The sequence below is a fragment of the Schistocerca serialis genome, chromosome 1, assembly GCF_023864345.2.
Source record: "Schistocerca serialis cubense isolate TAMUIC-IGC-003099 chromosome 1, iqSchSeri2.2, whole genome shotgun sequence".
NCBI classification, from domain to species: Eukaryota; Metazoa; Arthropoda; class Insecta; order Orthoptera; family Acrididae; genus Schistocerca; species Schistocerca serialis.
This window is the reverse complement of record NC_064638.1, coordinates 569,851,444-569,876,453: the sequence shown is the minus strand read 5'-3', so window position 1 is coordinate 569,876,453 and position 25,010 is coordinate 569,851,444. Positions and strand designations below refer to the sequence as shown.

The 25,010-nt window shown below is 44.6% G+C and overlaps 1 protein-coding gene across 1 annotated transcript in view; it reads right to left on the bottom strand.

The window, feature by feature from the left end:
- The window catches only part of LOC126416350 (uncharacterized), a 248,409-nt gene extending 224,505 nt beyond the window's left edge, over positions 1 to 23,904 (bottom strand). Inside the window, exon 1 of the mRNA XM_050084064.1 lies at positions 23,885 to 23,904. Within this exon, the coding sequence (XP_049940021.1) occupies positions 23,885 to 23,904 (20 nt within the window). The remainder of the gene's footprint in view (positions 1 to 23,884) is intronic.
- Positions 23,905 to 25,010: the final 1,106 nt, after the last annotated feature.

The window sequence follows — 25,010 nt, the reverse complement described above, 5'->3', positions numbered from 1 at the left end:
TCCTCCACGTATCACCGTGTTTCACGTCGAACTTTGCAACGTTTCTCGACCCGCGAACCGGCCACGATACCACAACTCACACGCTCTCTATCGATAGTCGTTCGTTCCTCTCTGACTCAGTACTTCTGCTAGCCTAACCAAAGATTTACAAAGCATATAAAACCAGAACATTCATATGCGTACAAAATAAAATATGAAACAGTAGCAAAATGAATGAAGAAACAATGTGATGTATTAACAAATAAAGAATAATTGAAGTAAATGATACATACGTACTATGACAAGGTAATGCACAAAAGAAAAAAAGTATTATCGACTTTCGGGGAAAGCAATGTCTTTACAACTGCTCTACTGGAATTACCCAAGTCTGTCGGAAAGCACAATGGATCATACAGGATGCTTACGTACGTGTCACCTGTCAGAGTCGTATCTAGACGTATCAGGGGTCCCTTAACACTCCAACCGCACATACACCACATCATTAGAGAGCCTCCACCAGCTTGAACGGTACCGTGCTGACATGCAGGGTCCACGGATTCATGAGGTTGTCTCTATACCCGTACACGTCTATCCACTCAATACAATTTGAAACGAGACCTGTCCGACCAGGCAACATATTTCCAATCATCAACAGTCCAATGTTGGTGTTGACAAGCCCAGGCGAGGCGTAAAGCTTTTTGTCGTGGAGTCATCAAGGGTACAATAATGGGCCTTCGTCTCCGAAAGCCCATATCGATGATGTTTCGTTGAATGGTTCGCACGCTGACACTTGTTGATGGCCCAGCATTGAAATCTGCACCAATTTGGGGAAGGGTTGCACTTCTGTCCCATTGAACGATTCTCTTCAGTCGACGTTGGTCCCGTTCTTGCAGCCTCTTTTTCCAGCCGCAGCGGTGTCGAAGATTTGACGTTTTACCGGATTCCTGATATTCACGGTACACTCGTGAAATGGTCGTAGGGGAAAATCCCGATCTCATGGCTGCCTCGGAAATGCTGTGTCCCATCGCTCGTGCCTTGTTCCGCTTGTTGACATATCTCTGTATTTGAATACGCGTGGCTATGCCAGTTTCTTTGGAGCTTCAGTATATAAGTGCCTGATTCTCCAATGTGGCTCTCGCCAGCAAAGTCTCTAGCTTGAATCCGGAGCAAACTGTCTTTTATCGCTCCCAGAATACAAGTGTTCTCGGTCGATTTTTGTTTGGAAGTCCTTGCTCATATCATACACCTCGAACCCACCCGGACACGCGGTGTCTACATTTGTGCTCAGTTGCCGTTACAAAAACAGTACCTCCCACTACATGGGTCATGAATCTGCCAGAAAATCACCTGAAGCTCATACTACTATCAGACGATTTTCTGGGAGGTTCCATTCCCCCTCTCAAATTCTTACCACTCTGTCGATCAGAAACGTGTCTCTGCTTTTTGCAGGGAAGCGTACCCCAGCACTTCCCCTGAGAAGATTCCTCGGAAGTCAGCTCGTGACCATAGTTTGTGATCCTGTGCATTCCTTGATACTAAAAAGATGTCCTTCGACCTCTTCCTCCCCCGTCGCTCTTTCTCCAGTACACTATTCTGAAATTTTTTCCTTCCCACCAGAGAGCAATCTCCTGCCAGCTCTGTCCACCCTACATGGGTTCAGCCGCCTCCAGAATCGTAAGCCGCCGCCGCCTCCCTCTGCTCTCTCTCAGGGCAATAAATTTTCGCCCTTGCAGCACACGACAAGTCTCTTCCTAGCCCCTCTTTAGATTCCAGTGGCTTTTGAGGAACATGTGGCCCACTTCATCTTTTCTGTTAGTGCTCAGCCCTAATTAACTTCCAGACATGCAGTACTGCAGAAATTGTAAGTACGTTTTACTAGGCAGTATCAGCGATGAAATCATTACTAATCTATCATAAGCAGTGATCTACTATAAATATAAATCTATCAGAATATTAAAAGTATGGTCACACAATGTCGCCGCGTTACATGGATTTATGATATCTATGGACTACATGAACATTGACCACCTGTATACCTTCATGCTTGATGTCTTCGCTGACGCGATCGCATCTTCTGGCAGCCTGACTGTCCATGTCACAAAAGCATAACTGTGCTACAGTGGTTTGAGGAGCACGCTAGTAAACTCACTTTGATGTCTTGGCTACCAAATTCGTCTGATCTGAACCCAATGGAACACTTCTGGGACGCTATCGGGCACCAGCTCCCATAATAATTAACCCATAATTTGTGGGAATTCGTGCCACGTACCTCCTGAGTCCTTGTAGAATCGATGCCAGCAGAATAGCTACTGTATTGCGCTTAAAGGCTGTTCCACATGCTATTGTCTCGGTGAAAAATAGATCATAATATTTTGGCTCAGTGTAGATCCGTCAGTAGAAAGGCAAGATATATCATTTGCCTGCACATCTCGAAAATGTTTTTCTCTATAAATTTGGTATTCTCACAATTTGCGTACTTGAGACAGATGTACAACAGTAATAGTTCTGCATTTCCAAAAATTGTGTGTTGAAAAGTCTCTAAAACGACGTGCAGACTAGTTATTGTATCATGTTCTTATGCAGGGTGATTCAGCTGCCCCTAGTTATGGGTTTCATGCAACCCACAACACCTTCAAACACTACGAGCATGATTTTCATACTATCTCTCTCGCTACACGCAAACTATTAGTTCTACAGAAAAAAACGAACAAGACCTTTTTGTAGGAACCTTAATATAGTTAAATTTTGTACTATGATACATTTTCTCGAGAGGCCGTAGTTTTCGAATTATTCAAGAAAAATGTACATAAGTGAACTGTAAGAGCGTTTTTTAAATAGCTCGAAAACCGTATTTAACTATATTAATCTTCCTACAAAAAGGTCCCGCAAATTTTTTTTTTCTGTAGGTGTAATTGTTGGGTCCTGTACACTCGTCTCTTATAGGGTGCCTAAAGGATGCTGCTTTCTCGGATAGCTATACAATTCAAGCAAATTACATTAATGGTTTTTATTACAATAGAGTAGAGTGACAATACTTAACTTTGGTTACAGCGAATTGTCGCAAGCGATGGGCGACATGCAGATAATCAATGTTCCTCGCTATGTACAATGTCCATACAAGTTATCATACGAGTGTCTACCGATCACTAATAACGGTTCTGCTAGTGCCTCTGCTTGAGCGTGCTATTGGCTGAAGTCGTCTCACAAGCTTCTGTGCTCTTTCGCTCCTCTCGCCGTAACTATTAACACATTTGTCCCACTGTGAGACAAGACGGTCAGAACCTTCACGGGAAAACGCTTCCAGTTGCCTACGGATTGTACCCAGGCATCCATCTTTTCGCCCAAAGCAAATTTATGGGCACGAATGTCTTTTTTTCAGGGCTCCAAAGAGAACACGGCATGTGTAACGGCTTCCCAGTGAAACTTCTGTAATGTACTCGAAACAACCTTGCGAACGTGTGTTAAAGCGATGTACCAGCCACTTATGTAAACAAATTATTAACGGTATATTATGACTTCTATATATTTTATTATTAAAATTCTTGGCGTCTAGGGCAAATTAAGAGTGGCAGGACAGAAAGCTATTCTGGCTGGAAGAGGGGCACTGTAATGTGCGGTAACAAACAGTTACTCTTGCCAAAACCGAATTCTGAACCCTCATCTGGTATGCTACGTCCTTTACGCAAAGGAATGGGTGGAAATAAACTGAAAAAAGTGTACTCTTAATAACGGAAGATCTACTAACATATGGTGACGAGTGGTTATGACAATATTTCTCCAATTCTGTATGTGCAGATGCTACTATCCAGCCATAGTGTTTTTTATGTCCTCCCAAACCCGCTTCAGCCGAATACGAAAATTGTTTCCTTGACAGGAACACGATCAACTCTTTCTCCCTATCCTCCTCCAGCTGAGCTAGAGTTTCACTTCTGATGATTGCACAATGGTCAAAACGTCAAACTCCAGCCTCTGTTTGTGTTTTTAATAGAGAATGCGCGTCAGTGCTATGTATTTACTTTATTATCGAACAGATTTTGTTTTTGCTTTTAATAGAAAATGCGTGTTAGTGGCATTTATTTATTTTACCATTCAACGAATAAAACGACACCGATACAGATGTGAGTATAGGAAACGTCAGCGTTAGTATTCTTTGATGTGAGATGCAGTAGTTAGTCAGTTTCACGTTCCATGGAACATTTTGCACGATAAATCTTAATGATGTGGAACAAGTCATTTTACATTCACATCGCAAATTAATTTGTAAATATGACTATGAACATTTATATCTTCTTTTACTTTTTAAATATACAAAATTTTTTGTTAAATATACAGTAGCTTCTACCACCGCCTTTTACACATTACAAAAATAGTTCTTCTGTGGAATAGAAGTAGTTGTTAAGGATAAACTTCTTCAATTTGTTTTCAAGTATTACTCCGCTGTCAGTCAGACATTTTATATCACTGAGTAAGTGATCAAAAATATTTGTTGAGCATTGTGCTACCCTTTTTGTGCTAAAGACAACGTTAATGTGGAGTAGTGAATGTCATTTTTTCTTCTGACATTGTAATGACGTACGTTACTGTTTCTTTAGAACTGTAGTGGATTATTTACAACCAATTTAACGGGTGAATAAATATACTGCGAAGCAGTAGTGAGAATGCCGAACTCCTTAAACAGATGTCTACAGGATGATCGTCGGCGATCACCACGTTCCTGGGCAATGAAGACTTTCTTTCTTAAAGATGAGTTACCCAAGAAAATTATTCCATATGATATTACTGAATCAAAATATGCAAAATATGTAACTCAGTGCTTTGTCTCTCTCCAAAATTGCTATGATTCTAACTCCAAATGTGGCTGAACTGAATTGTTTTTAAGGATTTCAAAATGTGTTTTTCCATTTTATATTCTCATCAATATGGACACCTAAGAATTTGGAAATTTCAACCTTATTAATTACGTCCTTAACCATGTGTTGCACTTACCATTAGTGAAGTACTCCTAGATGTGCAGAACTGAATATGTCGAGTCTTTTCAAAATTGAGGGTGAGACGACTCAAAGAAAACCAGTCAATGATACTTTTAAGAACATTGTTTACAATTTCTTCTCTTTCTTTATGTATGTTTCGATTGATTACAATACTAGAATCAACTACAAAAATAACTAATTCTGTTTGTTATGTATTAGATGGAAGATTGTTTACATGTATGAAGAACAATAGTAGATTTAAGACTGAGCCTTGGGGAACCCCATACGTGATTTCTCACCAGTCAGAACTAAGTCTCTGGACTATATTGACTGAATTACTAGATACAGATTTCTGCATTCTTCTGGTTAGCTATGAAGTTATCGATTGGTTGGCTATTCCATAAATCCCACAAAACTTGTGTTTATCTAGGAGAATACTGTGATGTACACAGTCAAATGCCTTAGATACATCGCTGAAAATACCAACTGGCTCTATTTTATAATTTAATACTTGTAAAATTTGATGAGTGAATATGTAAATGGCATCCTAAGTGGAGCATCTCTTCTTAAGCCCAAATTGTGATTTCCTGAGTATATTATTGTTGCTAAAAGTGAAATACTATTCTAGAATACATAACCTTCTCAGAGGTTTTGGAAAATGATGTCAGTAGTGAAACAGGTCATTGGTTACTGACATCGCTCTTATTACCTTTCTTAAAGAGGGATGTAAAGACAGTGTATTTCAGTCTCTCTGGAAAAATGACTTGAGTTGTTTGTACATTACATACACATATAAACTTAAAAGCTGAAAGCTCTAAAACTCTCGACACTGAATTCTCAAATCTATGTCAGATGCCAGGTGACATACGACTTCCAACATATTTCTTTCCAAAAAGTCCTTGCCCTAATTTATCGGCGTAAGGTTGTTCGGAGGTCTTTTGAATTTGTTGTATCTGCACTGAAGGTAGCAGCAAGATTCTCTGCCCTTGCATTTGTGTCGTGTCCATTACGTCAGATACACTAGCACTGTGGTTATCACTTTCCTCCTGGAAGCAAGCAGACAGTTGTGTACATATTCGATCAGCTGCGCTTGCGCACGAGGTAATCAGACCAAAATGCGTTACACCACCAGCTGTAAAAACTAACTGCATACACTCTTTTCTGAAATAACACCAGCGAATCTTTTCTATGTTTCTCGAAATGTTTTGGGGAAGAGATAATCCTCTGTAACGCAGTTCATGCAGGTAGCTGGTGAACTGCGGACAATTTTCCGTGCAAAACATTGCGCCTGATGGAAGAAAAAATATGCTGGGTTAAAATACCTATGGGGAAGTTGAAACATCTGGCAGGCTACTGGTATGTATGATTAACGGGACTGCAAGTGATCGACGTCCAAATGTGCTGCTTTACAACCCTTGTCAGCCAAATACAGGAATGCAAGCTATATACGTGTGGGAAGTTTTCTCTTCTTCAGTATTTTCTACACTCCTGGAAATGGAAAAAAGAACACATTGACACCGGTGTGTCAGACCCACCATACTTGCTCCGGACACTGCGAGTGGGCTGTACAAGCAATGATCACACGCACGGCACAGCGGACACACCAGGAACCGCGGTGTTGGCCGTCGAATGGCGCTAGCTGCGCAGCATTTGTGCACCGCCGCCGTCAGTGTCAGCCAGTTTGCCGTGGCATACGGAGCTCCATCGCAGTCTTTAACACTGGTAGCATGCCGCGACAGCGTGGACGTGAACCGTATGTGCAGTTGACGGACTTTGAGCGAGGGCGTATAGTGGGCATGCGGGAGGCCGGGTGGACGTACCGCGAATTGCTCAACACGTGGGGCGTGAGGTCTCCACAGTACATCGATGTTGTCGCCAGTGGTCGGCGGAAGGTGCACGTGCCCGTCGACCTGGGACTGGACCGCAGCGACGCACGGATGCACGCCAAGACCGTAGGATCCTACGCAGTGCCGTAGGGGACCGCACCGCCACTTCCCAGCAAATTAGGGACACTGTTGCTCCTGGGGTATCGGCGAGGACCATTCGCAACCGTCTCCATGAAGCTGGGCTACGGTCCCGCACACCGTTAGGCCGTCTTCCGCTCACGCCCCAACATCGTGCAGCTCGTTTCCAGTGGTGTCGCGACAGGCGTGAATGGAGGGACGAATGGAGACGTGTCGTCTTCAGCGATGAGAGTCGCTTCTGCCTTGGTGCCAATGATGGTCGTATGCGTGTTTGGCGCCGTGCAGGTGAGCGCCACAATCAGGACTGCATACGACCGAGGCACACAGGGCCAACACCCGGCATCATGGTGTGGGGAGCGATCTCCTACACTGGCCGTACACCACTGGTGATCGTCGAGGGGACACTGAATAGTGCACGGTACATCCAAACCGTCATCGAACCCATCGTTCTACCATTCCTAGACCGGCAAGGGAACTTACTGTTCCAACAGGACAATGCACGTCCGCATGTATCCCGTGCTACCCAACGTGCTCTAGAAGGTGTACGTCAACTACCCTGGCCAGCAAGATCTCCGGATCTGTCCCCCATTGAGCATGTTTGGGACTGGATGAAGCGTCGTCTCACGCGGTCTGCACGTCCAGCACGAACGCTGGTCCAACTGAGGCGCCAGGTGGAAATGGCATGGCAAGCCGTTCCACAGGACTACATCCAGCATCTCTACGATCGTCTCCATGGGAGAATAGCAGCCTGCATTGCTGCGAAAGGTGAATATACACTGTACTAGTGCCGACATTGTGCATGCTCTGTTGCCTGTGTCTATGTGCCTGTGGTTCTGTCAGTGTGATCATGTGATGTATCTGACCCCAGGAATGTGTCAATAAAGTTTCCCCTTCCTGGGACAATGAATTCACGGTGTTCTTATTTCAATTTCCAGGAGTGTATATTTGTGGTGTAACTGTTCTGTTTGTATGCTTTGTTTTGCCTATTGGTCTCCTGCTCTTAACTTTAGTGTGTGTTGAATTTGTTCCAAAAAGAAGAAGTTATATAACCTGAAAACAGTGTTATCACAGAGAAATGTATCCACATAGGTCACCCTAAAAATTAAAACTCAGACTATAATGCCATGGTAGAAAAAAAAACGAATTTAAGAGCAAAAGTATTGCATAACGTTTATATTACAAGGAACAGGGTAAAAGTACTCTGTACATCCTTTTTCTCTATCTTCACCATACGGAGCGAGGTGGCGCAGTGGTAGGCACACTGGACTCGGATTCGGGAGGACGACGGTTCAATCCCGCGTCCGCCCATCCTGATTTAGGTTTTCGATGATTTCCCTAAACTGCTCGAGGCAAATGCCGGGATGGTTCCTTTGGAAGGGCACGGTCGACTAACTCTCCGTCCATCCCTAATCCGATGAGACTGTTGACCTTGCTGTTTGGTCTCTTCCCCCAAACAACCCAACCCAACTCTTACTTTCACCACTCACGCAAATCTCAAAATCTTTCACTTGTTACTTCCATCATCTGAGTAACGATTGATTCCTTCGTCTAACATTTCTTAAAATAAACCTCTCACTTTTATTTTCTTTGTAGTCATAAATCCCCTAAACATAGAAATAAATTTTGGCCGTGCGGTTAAAGGCGCTGCAGTCTGGAACCGCAAGACCGCTACGGTCGCAGGTTCGAATCCTGCCTCGGGCATGGATGTTTGTGATGTCCTTAGGTTAGGTTTAACTAGTTCTAAGTTCTAGGGGACTAATGACCTCAGCAGTTGCGTCCCATAGTGCTCAGAGCCATTTGAACCAGCCATAGAAATAAATTTAATTACATAGCAAGATATTACACACATCAAAAAAGTTTTGTAGCACCCTGGTTCCCAGAACTCCTGAAGACAGTCGTTGACTGCGGATATTGTGTCACAGACACAGTCCCTTTGACTGTTCAAAGATGTCACTAAACCTGCCCAAAGATGTAAGAAATCATGCATGAGCAGCGCCATGTACAGTCATTCCACCAGGAAGGAGGTACACGGCTCGTGTTGTCTGTAGTTCAACCATGCCTAAACGGTCACTACCGCGGCTCGATCGCGTCCGCATTGTTGCTTCGTCACAGGAAGGGCTCTCAACAAGGGAAGTGTCCAGGCTTCTCGGAATGAACCAAAGCAATGTTGTTCGGACATGAAGGAAATACAGAGAGACAGGAACTATCGATGATATCTCTCGCTCAGGCCGCCCAAGGGCTACTACTGCAGTGGATGACCGCTAACTACGGATTATGGCCCGGAGGAACCCTGACAGCAAAGCCACCATGTTGAATAATGCTTTCCATGCAGCCACAGGACGTCTTGTTACGACTCAAACTGTGCGCAATAGGCTGCATGATGCATAACTTCAGTACCGACGTCCATGGCGAGGTTCATCTTTGCAACCATGACACCATGCAGCGCGGTATAAATGGGCCCAACAACATGCTGGGTGGATTGGCATCACGTTCTCTTCACCGGTAAGTGTCTCATATGCCTTCAACCAGACAATGGTCGGAGACGTGTGTGGAGGCAACCCGGTGAGGCTGAACGCCTTAGACACACTGTCCAGCGAGTGCAGCAAGGTGGAGGTTCCCTGCTGTTTTGGGGTGGCATTATGTGGGGCCGACGTGCGCAGCTAGTGTGAATGACTTCCTTCAGGATAACGACATCGATCGATTAGAGTGACCAGCATGTTCTCCAGACATGAACCGTATCGAACATGCCTAGAATAGATTGAAAAGGGCTGTTTATGGACGACGTGACCCACCAGCCACTTTGAGGGGTCTACGCCGAATCGACGTTGAGGAGTGGGACAATGTGGACCAACAGTGCCTTGATAAATTTGTGGATTGTATGCCACGTCGAATACAGGCATGCATCAATGCAGGAGGACGTGCTACTGGGTGTTAGAGATAACGATGTGTACAGCAATCTGGACCACCACCTCTTAAGATCTCGCTGTATGGTGGTACAACATGCAATGTGTGGTTTTCATGAGCAATAAACGGGCGGATATGATGTTTATGTTGATCTCTGTTCCAATTTTCTGTACAGATTCCGGAACTCTCGGAACCGAGGAGATGCAAAACTCTTTTTGATGTGTGTATCTATAAAATAGCATATATTTTCTACACTACAATGCCTTACATGTGGTGGAAAATACAACAGTGCAAGTTACAGCAATGCACATTGCATAATCAAATAATAATCTATTGGGTGTAAGAAGGCAGTCATGTACAAACAGACAGAAATAAAAAATTTTCTTCAGCTATTTGCTGCAAATTATGTTAAGTTTTACTAAATAAATGGTATCGGATGTGTGGCATGGTCAAGTCCTTTACTCATGCGTGTAAAATAAGCTCCACAGCACTGTTGTGTGCTATTCTACATAGGTGGTATGGTCCATCATAAATAAGTTCCCTTTTTAAGCATTCAAAACTGTATTATCAAACTCACTTTTATCTATTACAACAAGCATCACAAAATTCATTTCTTATAAAAAAAGTGTAATCCTTTCATATAATTCGTTAATGAAATCATGAAGTAGTGGTGAATCTATAACTCCGAACCCAAGCCATGAGAGTATACAGTTTTGTTTAATCTCGTCTCGACAATTAAACTAACCGACCCGAACCTATAAAGAAAAATTACACTGAAAATTTGCCTCCCAGAAACTCATCATAAATTACGCTCGAGCAAGCAACGCAGCGTCATTACCTGAATATCTTCATACTTCTGTAATCAACCTTCACAAAACGAATTTCCAAAAGGCAACATCATCTGCATTTGCATCTCTGTATCCTGTAAGTCATTCCCAGATCGCTCCCGCAGCTTGAACAACACGAGACTCTCGCATTTAATATCCTACTCTCGAATACTTCTACAGCAAACGACAATACTATTGGCAATCAAAGATCATATTGCATGTAATCAAAATTTCTGTGGCGTAACATATTGACCATTAATGACTTCTCACTGAAAAATATGCATCGTACAAGTATAAAGTACAGGGTGAGCACAAAGTCTTGCCGTGATTATAACGATTTATCACAGAATAACCGTTTGACGTAAGAGTTTACATTTGATGCCGTTACGTAGGTTAGTGTTACTAATTTTTTTAAGACCACTTACGTTAGTAAACCTCAACGTGTGCTCCCTTGGTAGCTCGGAGAATGTTTAGGCGGTATTCCAGTTCCCGCCAGGTTTTTCGTAACATGTCTTCTGTCACAGTACCCACAGCAGCTTGTATCCTAGCCTTCAGTTCGTCGACGTCAGCAACTGGTGTGACGAAGACTCTGTCCTTGATATAGCCCCAGAGAAAAAGTTAAGGGGTTTAATGTCTGGAGAGCGGGGTGGCCAGGGTGTTGGACCGTTCCTTCCAATCCACCGATCCGGAAATGTTTCATCCAGGAAATCACGCACTATCAAAGCCCTGTGTGTGTGTGTGTGAGTGGGTGGGGGGGGGGGGGGTGCTCCATCTTGCTGGAAAATTATCCATAGTTGATATTCTTCTAACTGTGGGGCAATGGACTGTTTCAAAACGTCTAAGTGAATGTTAGCAGTAATAGATTTTTCCGCGAAGAGAAACCTTGTTACGCATGAGGCCGCAACAAACATTCACTTTTTCACTGTCTCGCTGTAACTGTACAGTAGCATGTGGAGACTCTGAACCCCATATACGGACATTATGCCTATTTACCATTGCACTGACATAAAAGTTGGATTCATCGGTTAGCGCCATCAATCCTGTTGAGAATCTCAGTGGTAAATTCAGCATGTGTCAGCAAATCATTTGGTTACAAGGCCTGCACGATTTGCACTTTGTAAGCATGAAGAATCTTCACCGCACTTGCCTGCGGTGTTTGAAGTTCACGTGATGCTTGACGAGTTGATTTAGACGGACTCCGATGAAACGATTGCCTTGCCTTGTGACAGCCAGAGCGACAGCACCAGCAGCAGCGAGTACTGTTTGTATAAAGCGTTTATTTTGCATTTTGTTTACGACCTTCCACTAAGGAAGGGATTCTATTTGTGTTTATCTGCTCTGCATAGTAACTAACAGTTCTTGATAAAACTTTACGTAGTCTTCGCGTTAGATTTCTTAGTGTTTTCTTGATCGTTTTGAACAGAAAGCGCTCTAAAACCGTCTTTTGTTTGTTTCGCGGCCGTTAGCCACTAGTCACTTGAATCAGCAGTTGTCTTGTGACAGCCAGAGCGAGAGCACCAGCAGCAGCGAGTACTGTTTGTATAAAGCGTTTTTGTACTTATTTGCTGCGCTTAGCTTTTAAATAGTTTTTCTGGGAAAACCTAGCGTAGTTTTCGCGTCTCGTATTTCAGTGAGTGTTTCTTGATTATCAGAGTAGCTCATCAGAAGATTATCTCGGGACTTTGTCACCGTATAGAGTAGGGTAAACATAGTCATGTGTAGGGACTGTGGTTGTTGTGAGCGGACGCAAGGAGAATTGGCCACTCTTCGGGGGCAGGTGGAGGCTTTGTCTGTTAGGCTCATCGAGCTCGAGGCGCAGGCGTCGGCTCGTAGTGGCGTTGGGGCAACTGTGGTGAGAGCTATGCCTACTTCGGTGGCCTTGGAATCACATGGAACCCCTGATGTCGCTGCGTCTTCCGGGAGTGAGCATCTTACCGGTCAGCCATCACTCCAGGGTGAATGGCGGACAGTGGTGGGCTCGCGCGTGCCTGGCCGAAAGGCGAAGGTGGGATCTGGCCGCGTGGCAGCTGCCTTACCCCTTTCCAACAGGTACGGGGTGCTTCCTAGTGGTGATGACATCGTTTCCGAGCCACCACAGGGTGCCTCGCCTGTTGGGCCAGTGGCCGATTCTCCGGCAAGGTCCCGACAGTCACAGAGGGCGGGCCTATTAGTTATAGGGAGCTCCAACGTTAGGCGGGTTATGGAGCCCCTCAGGAAAATAGCGGGTAGGTCGGGGAAGAATGCCAGTGTGCACTCGGTGTGCTTGCCGGGGGGTCTCGTCCGTAATGTGGAGGAGGCCCTTCCGGCAGCTATTGAACGCACTGGGTGTGACCGGCTGCAGATAGTAGCACATGTCGGAACGAATGACGCCTGCCGCTTGGGTTCTGAGGCCATCCTTGATTCCTTCCGGCGGCTGGCTGATTTGGTGAAGACAACCAGCATCGCACGCGGAGTGCAAGCTGAGCTTAATATCTGCAGCATAGTGCCCAGAGTCGATCGCGGTCCTCTGGTTTGGAGCCGTGTGGAGGGTCTAAACCAGAGGCTCAGACGACTCTGCGACTATAATGGTTGCAAATTCATCGATCTCCGTTATTGGGTGGAGAACTGTAGGGCCCCCCTAGACAGGTCAGGCGTGCACTACACACCGGAAGCAGCTACTAGGGTAGCAGAGTACGTGTGGCGTGCACACGGGGGTTTTTTAGGTTAGAGGGACCCCCCCTTGGGCGAAACGATAAAATACCTGACGGCTTACCAGAGAGGACATTATCATCGTTGATAAAGAACGTCCGTCCTCAGAGACCAAAAACAGGAAAAGTTAACGTAATATTGGTAAACTGCAGGAGTATCCAGGGCAAGGTTCCTGAATTAGTATCTCTTATTGAAGGAAATAGTGCGCACATAGTATTAGGAACGGAAAGTTGGTTAAAACCGGAAGTGAACAGTAACGAAATCCTAGACACAGAATGGAATATATACCGCAAGGATAGGATAAACGCCAATGGTGGAGGAGTATTTATAGCAGTAAAGAATTCAATAATATCCAGTGAAGTTATTAGCGAATGCGAATGTGAAATAATCTGGGTTAAGTTAAGTATCAAAGGTGGGTCAGATATGATAGTCGGATGCTTCTATAGACCACCTGCATCAGCAACCGTAGTAGTTGAGCGCCTCAGAGAGAACCTGCAGAACGTCGTGAAGAAGTTTCGTGATTATACTATTGTAATAGGGGGAGACTTCAATCTACCAGGTATAGAATGGGATAGTCACACAATCAGAACTGGAGCCAGGGACAGAGACTCTTGTGACATTATCCTGACTGCCTTGTCCGAGAATTACTTCGAGCAGATAGTTAGAGAACCAACTCGTGAAGCTAACGTTTTAGACCTCATAGCAACAAATAGACCGGAACTTTTCGACTCCGTGAATGTAGAAGAGGGTATCAGTGATCATAAGTCAGTGGTTGCATCAATGACTACAAGTGTAATAAGAAATGCCAAGAAAGGAAGGAAAATATATTTGCTTAACAAGAGTGATAGGGCACAAATCGCAGAATATCTGAGTGACCACCATCAAACGTTCATCTCTGAGGAAGAGGATGTGGAACAAAAATGGAAAAAATTCAGAAACATCGTCCAGTACGCCTTAGATAAGTTCGTACCGACTAAGGTCCAAAGCGAGGGGAAAGATCCACCGTGGTATAACAATCATGTACGAAAGGTACTACGGAAACAAAGAAAGCTTCATCATAGGTTTAAGAGTAGTCGAATCATAGCTGATAAGGAAAAGCTGAACGAAGCGAAAAAGAGCGTAAAGAGAGCAATGAGAGAAGCATTCAACGAATTCGAACATAAAACATTGGCAAACAATCTAAACAAGAACCCTAAAAAGTTTTGGTCATATGTAAAATCGGTAAGCGGATCTAAATCCCCTATTCAGTCACTCGTTGACCACGATGGCACCGAAACAGAGGACGACCGAAGAAAGGCAGAAATACTGAATTCAGTGTTCCGAAACTGTTTCACTGCGGAAAATCGTAACACGGTCCCTGACTTCAGCCGTCGCACGGACGCCAAAATGGAAAATATTGAAATAAACGATATCGGAATTGAAAAACAACTGCTATCACTTAGTAGCGGAAAAGCATCCGGACCAGACGAGATACCCTTAAGATTCTACAGTGATTATGCTAAAGAACTTGCCCCCTTTCTATCAGCAATTTATCGTAGATCGCTGGAAGAACGTAAAGTACCTAGCGACTGGAAGAAAGCGCAGGTCGTTCCCATTTTCAAGAAGGGTCATAAATCAGATGCGAATAATTATAGGCCTATTTCGCTTACGTCAATCTGTTGTAGAATAATGGAACATGTTTTGTGTTCTCGCATTATGACGTTCTTAGATAATACAAATCTCCTTCATCATAACCAACATGGATTCCGCAAACAGAGATCATGTGAAACTCAGCTCGCCCTATTTGCCCAAGAAATTCACAGTGCCGTAGACACTGGCGAGCAGATTGATGCCGTATTCCTGGACTTCAGGAAGGCATTTGATACGGTTCCGCACTTACGTTTAGTGAAAAAAATACGAGCTTACGGAATATCGGACCAGGTTTCTGATTGGATTCAGGATTTCCTAGAAGAAAGAACACAACATGTCATTCTTAACGGTTCAAAATCTGCAGATGTAGAGGTAATTTCGGGAGTACCGCAGGGAAGCGTGATAGGACCTTTATTGTTTACAATATACATAAATGACTTAGTTGACAACATCGGTAGCTCCGTGAGGCTATTTGCGGATGACACGGTTGTCTACAAGAAAGTAGCAACATCAGAAGACTCGTACGTACTCCAGGAGGACCTGCAGAGGATTAATGCATGGTGCGACAGCTGGCAGCTTTCCCTAAACGTAGATAAATGTAATATAATGCGCATACATAGGGGCAGAAATCCATTCCAGTACGATTATGCCATAGGTGGTAAATCATTGGAAGCGGTAACGACCGTAAAATACTTAGGAGTTACTATCCGGAGCGATCTGAAGTGGAATGATCACATAAAACAAATAGTGGGAAAAGCAGGCGCCAGGTTGAGATTCATAGGAAGAATTCTAAGAAAATGTGACTCATCGACGAAAGAAGTAGCTTACAAAACGCTTGTTCGTCCGATTCTTGAGTATTGCTCATCAGTATGGGACCCTTACCAGGTTGGATTAATAGAAGAGATAGACATGATCCAGCGAAAAGCAGCGCGATTCGTCATGGGGACATTTAGTCAGCGCGAGAGCGTTACGGAGATGCTGAACAAGCTCCAGTGGCGGACACTTCAAGAAAGGCGTTACGCAATACGGGGAGGTTTATTATCGAAATTACGAGAGAGCACATTCCGGGAAGAGATGGGCAACATATTACTACCGCCCACATATATCTCGCGTAATGATCACAACGAAAAGATCCGAGAAATTAGAGCAAATACGGAGACTTACAAGCAGTCGTTCTTTCCACGCACAATTCGTGAATGGAACAGGGAAGGGGGGATCAGATAGTGGTACAATAAGTACCCTCCGCCACACACCGTAAGGTGGCTCGCGGAGTATAGATGTAGATGTAGATGTAGATTGCCGAACACGATCAACAGTTGCATTACTCATCGAGGCCTGCCACATCAAGGACGATCTTCAACGTTGCCTGTTTCTTTAAACTTTGCATACCATCGCTTTATTGATTTAACGCCAGGAAGGCTGCGTCCATAAAAAGCCCGAAATTTACGCTGAACACTGATCGGCGATTTCGTTTCGTGAAACCAAAGCACACATTGCGTTTTTTCCTGCTTCGACGCCCTTTCGCCAGCAACTAACGTGACCTAACAGACCGCGTCGGTGTTGTGGAGCACTAGCGCCATCTGTTGGTTACAACAACTAGTAACACTAACCTTCGTAACGGAATAAAATGTAACTTATTATGTCAAACGTTTATTCTGTTACAAATTTTTATGATCAGGGCAAGACTTTGTGCTCACCCTGCATGATTCATCGAATAAAAAGAGAACTCTCTCATCGAATACCAAAAATAAGTTAGTAACAGGCCTCCTTCCGATCGCCAAAAAGCTCCTTGGTCGGTGTAATCTTTAGATGGGAATATCCTATCGAATGCTGTTCGTCGGCGTCTTCTGCATATCTTCTCTGCAAAAACAATGTGATGTGCATGACGGAGAGTACTTCCCATTGTACTACACATAATATTTTTTCCTGTCCCATACGCGGACGATGCTGAGAGAAAATGACTGATTTGTGGCTCCGTGCGTGCTGTTATTAATGTAATCTTGTCTCTGCAAGCGTTTAGAAAATTACTTTTGCGTAAACCGATGGAAGAAGAAGATAATGAGGAGTAGCAAAATGAGATTAGCGATAAACTGAACATCAAAATTGATTACCACGAAGTAGATACAGTGAAGGAATTCTTCTACCTTGGAACCAAAACAGCAGAAGATGGATACAGAATGCATTGGTAGTCATGGGTTCGTATTGTTAGCCAATCAACAGATTGTGATAATACTTAGAAAGTGTATTTATTGTGCAAACATACATGTTTTAAAATAAAACAATGCCTATTGACATTAACAAACTAAAATTAGGGTAAATTAGAATGGATTCTGTTGTTCCATCTGACCGAGCCAACAGGAGTTGTCAACAGACCAATATTGCGTGTTTCGGCGATTTATCGGGCCATGACGAGTAAACGTGGCTTCATCAGTAACAAGATACATGATACTTCTGGACTATCCTGTCTTAATGCCCATGTGCAGAATTTAACACGATTCTCATAAACGTTTCCATGCAGCTCCTAATGGAGAGAGATGTGATAAGGATGAACCTATGTCAATGGAGAATATGTGGGATACCTGTCTGACTCATTACACTTCGCCGCGCGGGATAGCCGAGCGGTGTGAGGCGCCTTGTCACGGTCTGCGCGGCCCACCCCGTCGGAGGTTTGAATCCTCCCTCGGGCATGGGTGTGTGTGTTCTCCTTATCGTAAGTTAGTTTAAGTTACATCAAATAGTGTGTAAGCTTAGGGACCTATGACCTCAACAGTTTGGTCCAATAAGAACTTACCACATTTATTTATTTATTTTCATGCCACTTGCTCGTGCTGTTGTGCGAATGCAGCAAGAACATCAATTTTCTCTCTTCTGTCATCACTTGTTTCTTTCTGCTACGTTGTCTAGGTGTTACACTACCACTCTCATGTAACTTGTTGAAGAAGTTGATAAATAATTGCCGAAATGGTTGATGTCTTGAGAGAGGACAAGTCACTCTCTCACTATTTTCCGTATCCAAGGGTAAAATTTAATGTTGATTTTTCACCCAAGACGTCCTGATTGTGAGACGACAGGAAATTATCAGCATGGGCAGGCGTTGATAGAAACGTATACATCGCTAATGCATATGTAGTCTTTATGGCGGCTCTCCTTCGAATGGTATTTTTCCAGAGTCGAGAACAAGCAGACAGTTTGGTCACATAACAGTAAATCTTGCAGTGGACGTTTGTGGCTTGAAAGCCACGTGCAGCTATTAGGGAAATGAACATCTCGAAGCACTTACTAGGGTCAGAATGCTGGGCCCAAGAATTTCTCCCTCGGGGTAAAGATGATTCGGTTGATGAGGCGAAAAATGCGCTACCTGGACCTACCTGTTACGCTCCTTTTGCCACAACAGAGAGCAGGGCTGCGGAAGAAATGAATGTCGCCGAGCCAATGGATTATGGCAACGGCCTTGCCACAGTGGATAACCGGGTTCCCGTGAGATCAGCGAAGTTAAGCGCTGTCGGGCGTGGCTTGCACTTGGATGGGTGACCATCCAGCCACAATGCACTGTTGCCATTTTTCGGGGTGCACTCAGCCTCGTGATGCCAATTGAGGAGCTACTCGACCGAATAGTAGCGGCTCCGATCAAAGAAAACCATCATAACGACTGGGAGAGCGGTGTGCTGACCACACGCCCCTCCTATCCGCTTCCTCAACTTGATGATGACACGGCGGTCGGATGGTCCCGATGGGCCACTTGTGGCCTGAAGACGGAGTGCAATGTATTATGACAGCATTGTAAATACCCTTTGTGAACAGGGATGGTGGCCATAAAAAAATCCCGAGTTTCCACGTACACTGAGGGAGCTGTCAGGTGGTCCTAACTCTCGACCTGCAGAGTCTTTTTGGGAAGCATCGGGCCTTCAAAACAATTTCAGGAGGAGCGCATCATTTATGGCGACTCTGAAAAAAATTGTGTTGGGACACAAAAGCAATTCTCTAGATTTAGCTAGGGCCCTGGTCGGACACGCAGTAACATTCAGGCTGTCCAGACAATCATCTCCATGATAAATGTGTTGTTCACATTAGAACTTAACGAAAACTCAAAATAACACGCTGCCTAAAATGGCCGTGATAAAAAAAAATTAGGTCGGGAGCACGTCTCCTCACTGCGTCGGAATTTGTGAGTCAGGGGTTGGCTGCTTCTCCTGAAAGGAGGAGAATGTTGTTAACTTCGATTAGGATTGGCCGACGAGTAGAGTAGATGGGCTAGAGGGAGACACGGAACTCGTGAAGTCTTGTGATTGACACCAAACCCTTGTGTGGGCGGTTGTGGGAGTGCTTTTGCGGAGTTTACCAAGGTTTGATGGAAAGTGAGGAGTGGGGAGGGATACTTGGTCCTCTGATTCAGACTCCTGTCTGGAGTTGGTCTTCTGATTCAGACTCCGGTCTGGAGAGGAAAATGGTCTTGACTTTTGTTATGAGTGGTGTGCTCGACTCTGAGCACTTTGGGACTTAGCATCTGAGGTCATCAGCCCCCTAGACTTAGAACTACTTAAACGTAACTAACCTAAGGACATCACACACTTCCATGTCCGAGGCAGGATTCGAACCTGCGACCGTAGCGGTCGCGCGGTTCCAGACTGTAGCGCCTAGAACCGCTCGGCCACACTGGCCGGCAGTGGGGTGCACTTGTCCTGAGTGTGCCTCCACACTGGTACTGGTCTTGACTGGGGAACTTGTGGTGAGGGCTTAGTTGCACCGATAGTTCAGACCTCAGTCATCTCGGACAACTTGCTGTGCCGAGGGCGATCTTATGCGTGACACGTCTGCCACTTTGACGTTTGATCTACTTGTGTGCACTGCCGTAAAAGTGAGTCAAACTGGTTCATGGTATGTCTGGCGAATGAGAGTGTCACATCTTCCGTGATTTCAGGCTCCGTTAAAGAGAAATTGCGATCCGTGTAACAGAGCGCTTGCCGCAACTTTGCACATTTCGTGTCTGCTATAGGGAATTACAGGCACGTGCTCCCCAGACGCTTGAACCAGTACTGTCACCTAAGACAGCGCCGCACATCTAGAAAAGGGGTGTTGTATTGTTGCACCGGCTTGTTAGGGCGAACAAGATCGCAATCTTGCCATTTGTTCTAAGCTGTAAAAACGTAATATAACTTCTGTGTTAGATAATTTCAAACTGTGTTATCCATATTTAGAGCCAGAGTAAATAGCTCAGTCAGGCAAACCTTAGTCTTTGCCAACCAGCTGACACACAGGGTTGACGTGGCACATTTGTGCTACCATCACATCCTGTTTATTTTTATCATCAAGCTAAACACGTACTTTTGTTCAAATTTAATCAATAAACTTGCACAATAACTTTAATAAAAGATCAGTCCCATGCAGATATACACTCCTGGAAATTGAAATAAGAACACCGTGAATTCATTGTCCCAGGAAGGGGAAACTTTATTGACACATTCCTGGGGTCAGATACATCACATGATCACACTGACAGACCCACAGGCACATAGACACAGGCAACAGAGCATGCACAATGCCGGCACTAGTACAGTGTATATCCACCTTTCGCAGCAATGCAGGCTGCTATTCTCCCATGGAGACGATCGTAGAGATGCTGGATGTAGTCCTGTGGAATGGCTTGCCATGCCATTTCCACCTGGCGCCTCAGTTGGACCAGCGTTCGTGCTGGACGTGCAGACCGCGTGAGACGACGCTTCATCCAGTCCCAAACATGCTCAATGGGGGACAGATCCGGAGATCTTGCTGGCCAGGGTAGTTGACTTACACCTTCTAGAGCACGTTGGGTGGCACGGGATACATGCGGACGTGCATTGTCCTGTTGGAACAGCAAGTTCCCTTGCCGGTCTAGGAATGGTAGAACGATGGGTTTGGATGTACCATGCACTATTCAGTGTCCCCTCGACGATCACCAGTGGTGTACGGCCAGTGTAGGAGATCGCTTCCCACACCATGATACTGGGTGTTGGCCCTGTGTGCCTCGGTCGTATGCAGTGCTGATTGTGGCGCTCACCTGCACGGCGCCAAACACGCATACGACCATCATTGGCACCAAGGCAGAAGCGACTCTCATCGCTGAAGACGACACGTCTCCATTCGTCCCTCCATTCACGCCTGTCGCGACACCACTGGAGGCGGGCTGCACGATGTTGGGGCGTGAGCGGAAGACGGCCTAACGGTGTGCGGGACCGTAGCCCAGCTTCATGGAGACGGTTGCGAATGGTCCTCGCCGATACCCCAGGAGCAACAGTGTCCCTAATTTGCTGGGAAGTGGCGGTGCGGTCCCCTACGGCACTGCGTAGGATCCTACGGTCTTGGCGATGCATCCGTGCGTCGCTGCGGTCCGGTCCCAGGTCGACGGGCACGTGCACCTTCCGCCGACCACTGGTGACAACATCGATGTACTGTGGAGACCTCACGCCCCACGTGTTGAGCAATTCGGCGGTACGTCCACCCGGCCTCCCGCATGCCCACTATACGCCCTCACTCAAAGTCCGTCAACTGCACATACGGTTCACGTCCACGCTGTCGCGGCATGCTACCAGTGTTAAAGACTGCGATGGAGCTCCGTATGCCACGGCAAACTGGCTGACACTGACGGCGGCGGTGCACAAATGCTGCGCAGCTAGCGCCATTCGACGGCCAACACCGCGGTTCCTGGTGTGTCCGCTGTGCCGTGCGTGTGATCATTACTTGTACAGCTCTCTCGCAGTGTGCGAAGCAAGTATGGTGGGTCTGACACACCGGTGTCAATGTGTTCTTTTTTCCATTTCCAGGACTGTATTAATAACCCATCAACAATTGACAAAAGTAATGACATTTCATTAACACTGTTCCAGCATTCAGTTTTTTTTTTTGAGTCATCAGTCTTCTGACTGGTTTGATACGGCTCACCACGAATTTCTCTCCTGTGCCAACCTCTTCATCTCAGAGTAGCTCTTGCAACCTACGTCCTCAACTATTTGCTGTGTCCTCTACAGCTCCATCTAGTACTATGGAAGTCATTCCCTGATGTATTAACAGGTATCCTACCATCCTGTCCCTTCTCCTTGTCATTTATTTCCACATATTCCTTTCCTCTCCGATTATGCACAGAATCTCCTCAAACCTGTATCATCATATCTCAAATGCTTCGATTCTTTTCTGTTCCGGATTAACCACAGTCCGTGTTTCACTACCATACAATGCTGTGCTTCAAGTGTATATTCTCAGAAATTTCTTCTTCAAATTGATGTTTGATACTAGTAGACTTCTCTTGACCAGGAATGCCCTGTTTACCAGTGCTAATCTGTTTTTTACATCCTCCTTGCTCCGCCTGTCATGGGTTATTTTGCTGCCTAGGTAGTAGAATTCTTTAAATTCATCTACTTCGTGACCATCGATCCTGATGTTAAGTTTCTCGCTGTTCTCGTTTCTGCCACTTCTCATTGCTTTAGTCCTTCTTCGATTTACTCTCAGTCCATATTCTGTACTCATTGGACTGTCCATTCCACTCAGTAGATCACGTAATTCTTCTTCACTTTCACTCAGGATAGCAATGCCACCAGCGAATCGTATCACTGATATCCATTCACCTTGAATTTTAAGCCACTCTTGAATCTTTCTTTTATTTCCATCATTGCTTCTTCGATGTACAGATTGAACAGTATGGGTGAAAGACCACATCCTTGTCTTACACCCTTTTAAACCAAGCACTTCGTTCTCGGTCGACCATTCTTATTACTCCCTCTTGGCTCTTGAACATTTTGTAAATTACCTGTCACTTCCTATAGCTTAACCCTATTTTTATCAGAATTCCGAACTTCTTGCACCATTTTACGTTCTCAACAAATCCTATGTACGTGTCTTGATTTTTATTTGGTCTTGCTTCCATTATCAACCACAACGTCAGAATTGCCTCTGTTGTGTCGTTTCTAAAGCTAAACTGATCGTCATCCAACACATCGTCAATTTTCTTTTCCATTCATCTGTATATTATTCTTATCAGCAACTTGGATGCATGGGGTGTTAAGCTGATTGTGCGATTGTTCTCGCACCTGTCAGCTCTTGCAGTCCTCGGAATGGTGTAGATGATATTTTCCGGAAAGTCACACGATATGTCGCCACACACACACATTCTACACACCAGCGTGAATAGTCGTTTTGTTGCCAGTTCCCACAGTGACTTAAGGAATTCTGATGGAATATTATCTATCCCTTCTGCCTTATTTGATCCTAAGTCCCCCAGAGCTCTCTTAAATTCCGATTCTAATACGGATCCCCTGCCTCCTCTAAATCGACTTTTGTTTCTTCTTCTGTCACATCAGACAAATATTCCCCCTCATAGAGGCCTTCAATGTACTGTTTCCACCTATCCTCTCTCTTCTCTGAGTTTAACAGTGGCATTCCCGCTGCACTCTTAATGTTATCACCCTTGCTTTTAATTTCACCGAAGGATGTTTTGACTTTCGTATATGCTGAATCAGTTTCTTTTTCTATTTCTTCTCATTTTTCAAGCAGCCATTTCGTCTTAGCTTCCCTGCACTTCCTGTTTATTTCATTCCTCAGCAACTTGTATTTCTATATGCTTGAATGTCCGTGAACATTTTTGTACTTGCTTCTTTCTGCGATCAACTGTTGTATTTCTTCTGTTACCCATGGTTTCTTCGTAATTGCTTTCTTTGTACCAATGTTTTTCTTTCCAACTTATGTGACAGCTCTTTTTAGAGACGTCCATTCTTCTTCATTTAGATTCTGATAACTGTGATAATTACTAATGCAGGCTATCAATCACAAACACAGTTAAAGGGCAAAGTCAGTTTAACAGACGCATGGCACAGGTAGTCAAGTGGAAACTGTACAAGTTAAAGTGAGTGCTATCGGGGTAGTAACTCGGAGTCGCCCGTTGCTTTCCAAAACATACCTGACGTCCAGTGTAGTCATGCAGACTATTGGAATACTTGCTGTGTACACGGGACAAGAACGGACTTAATTCTTCCTACTGTCTCCATACACCAAGAGCTTATTGGCTTTTTATTCATTGGTAAATCCCATTCTCCACTCACAACCAACTGCTGGGACTGTCACACATTAACTAACTAAGAGGTCACAAAGCACTCAAGAAACACACACGCACAATGTGAGTAAACGTCATATAGTACCTAGGAACTACGCAGGTTGAATGGTACAAACAGTTGAATGCCACAATAAAGTGTCGGTGTGAAAACTTTTCAAAATACGATATCTCGCAGACCCGCACTAGAGTCCTGCAACAAATACCCAATCTATTCTACGAAAACTGCACATCAGTAGCACTTTCCATTTCCGATATTTTTTGATATCTGAGAGCGTTTGATTACTATGTTTTAATCGTATATAGGAAACTGTCTTTATATTCATTGAGTGTTACAGTGTCTTTTCGCGCAGTGTTCTACTTTTATTTAAGACTTTCTTTCCTTTTATCACTTCTGTTTGTTTGTGGTAGTTTTGCTCTATTGTTTCTGATTAAGTCTATTGCTTTCTCTAGGGCTCTTCAGATCAGTCTCAGTGTTGTTTGGATGGTGGTTTTCTTGTATGAGATGATCTGCAAAAGTGGATTGTGTACACATCTGTATCTACATATATATGATTATTTTGCAATTCACAATTAAGTGCCTGGCAGGGGGTTCATCGAACCATCTTCAAGCTATTTCTCTACCTTTCCACTCTGGAACAACGCGCGGGAAAAGCGAACATTTAAATCATTCCATACGAACTCTGATCTTTCTTATGATAATCATTCCTTCTTATAAATGGGTGCCAACAAAATATTTTCACACTCTGAGGAGAAAGTTGGTGACTGAAATTTCTTGAGAAAGTCCTGTCGCAGCGAAAAACTTTATTTTAATGACTGTCACCCAAATTCACGTACCATATCCATGGCACTCTCTCCCCTATTCCGCGATAATACAAAACGAGCTGGCCTTCTTTTAATTTTTTCGATGTCGTCCGTCAAACCTATCTGATCGGATCCCACACCGCACAGCAGTACTCCAGAAGGGTGGACAAGC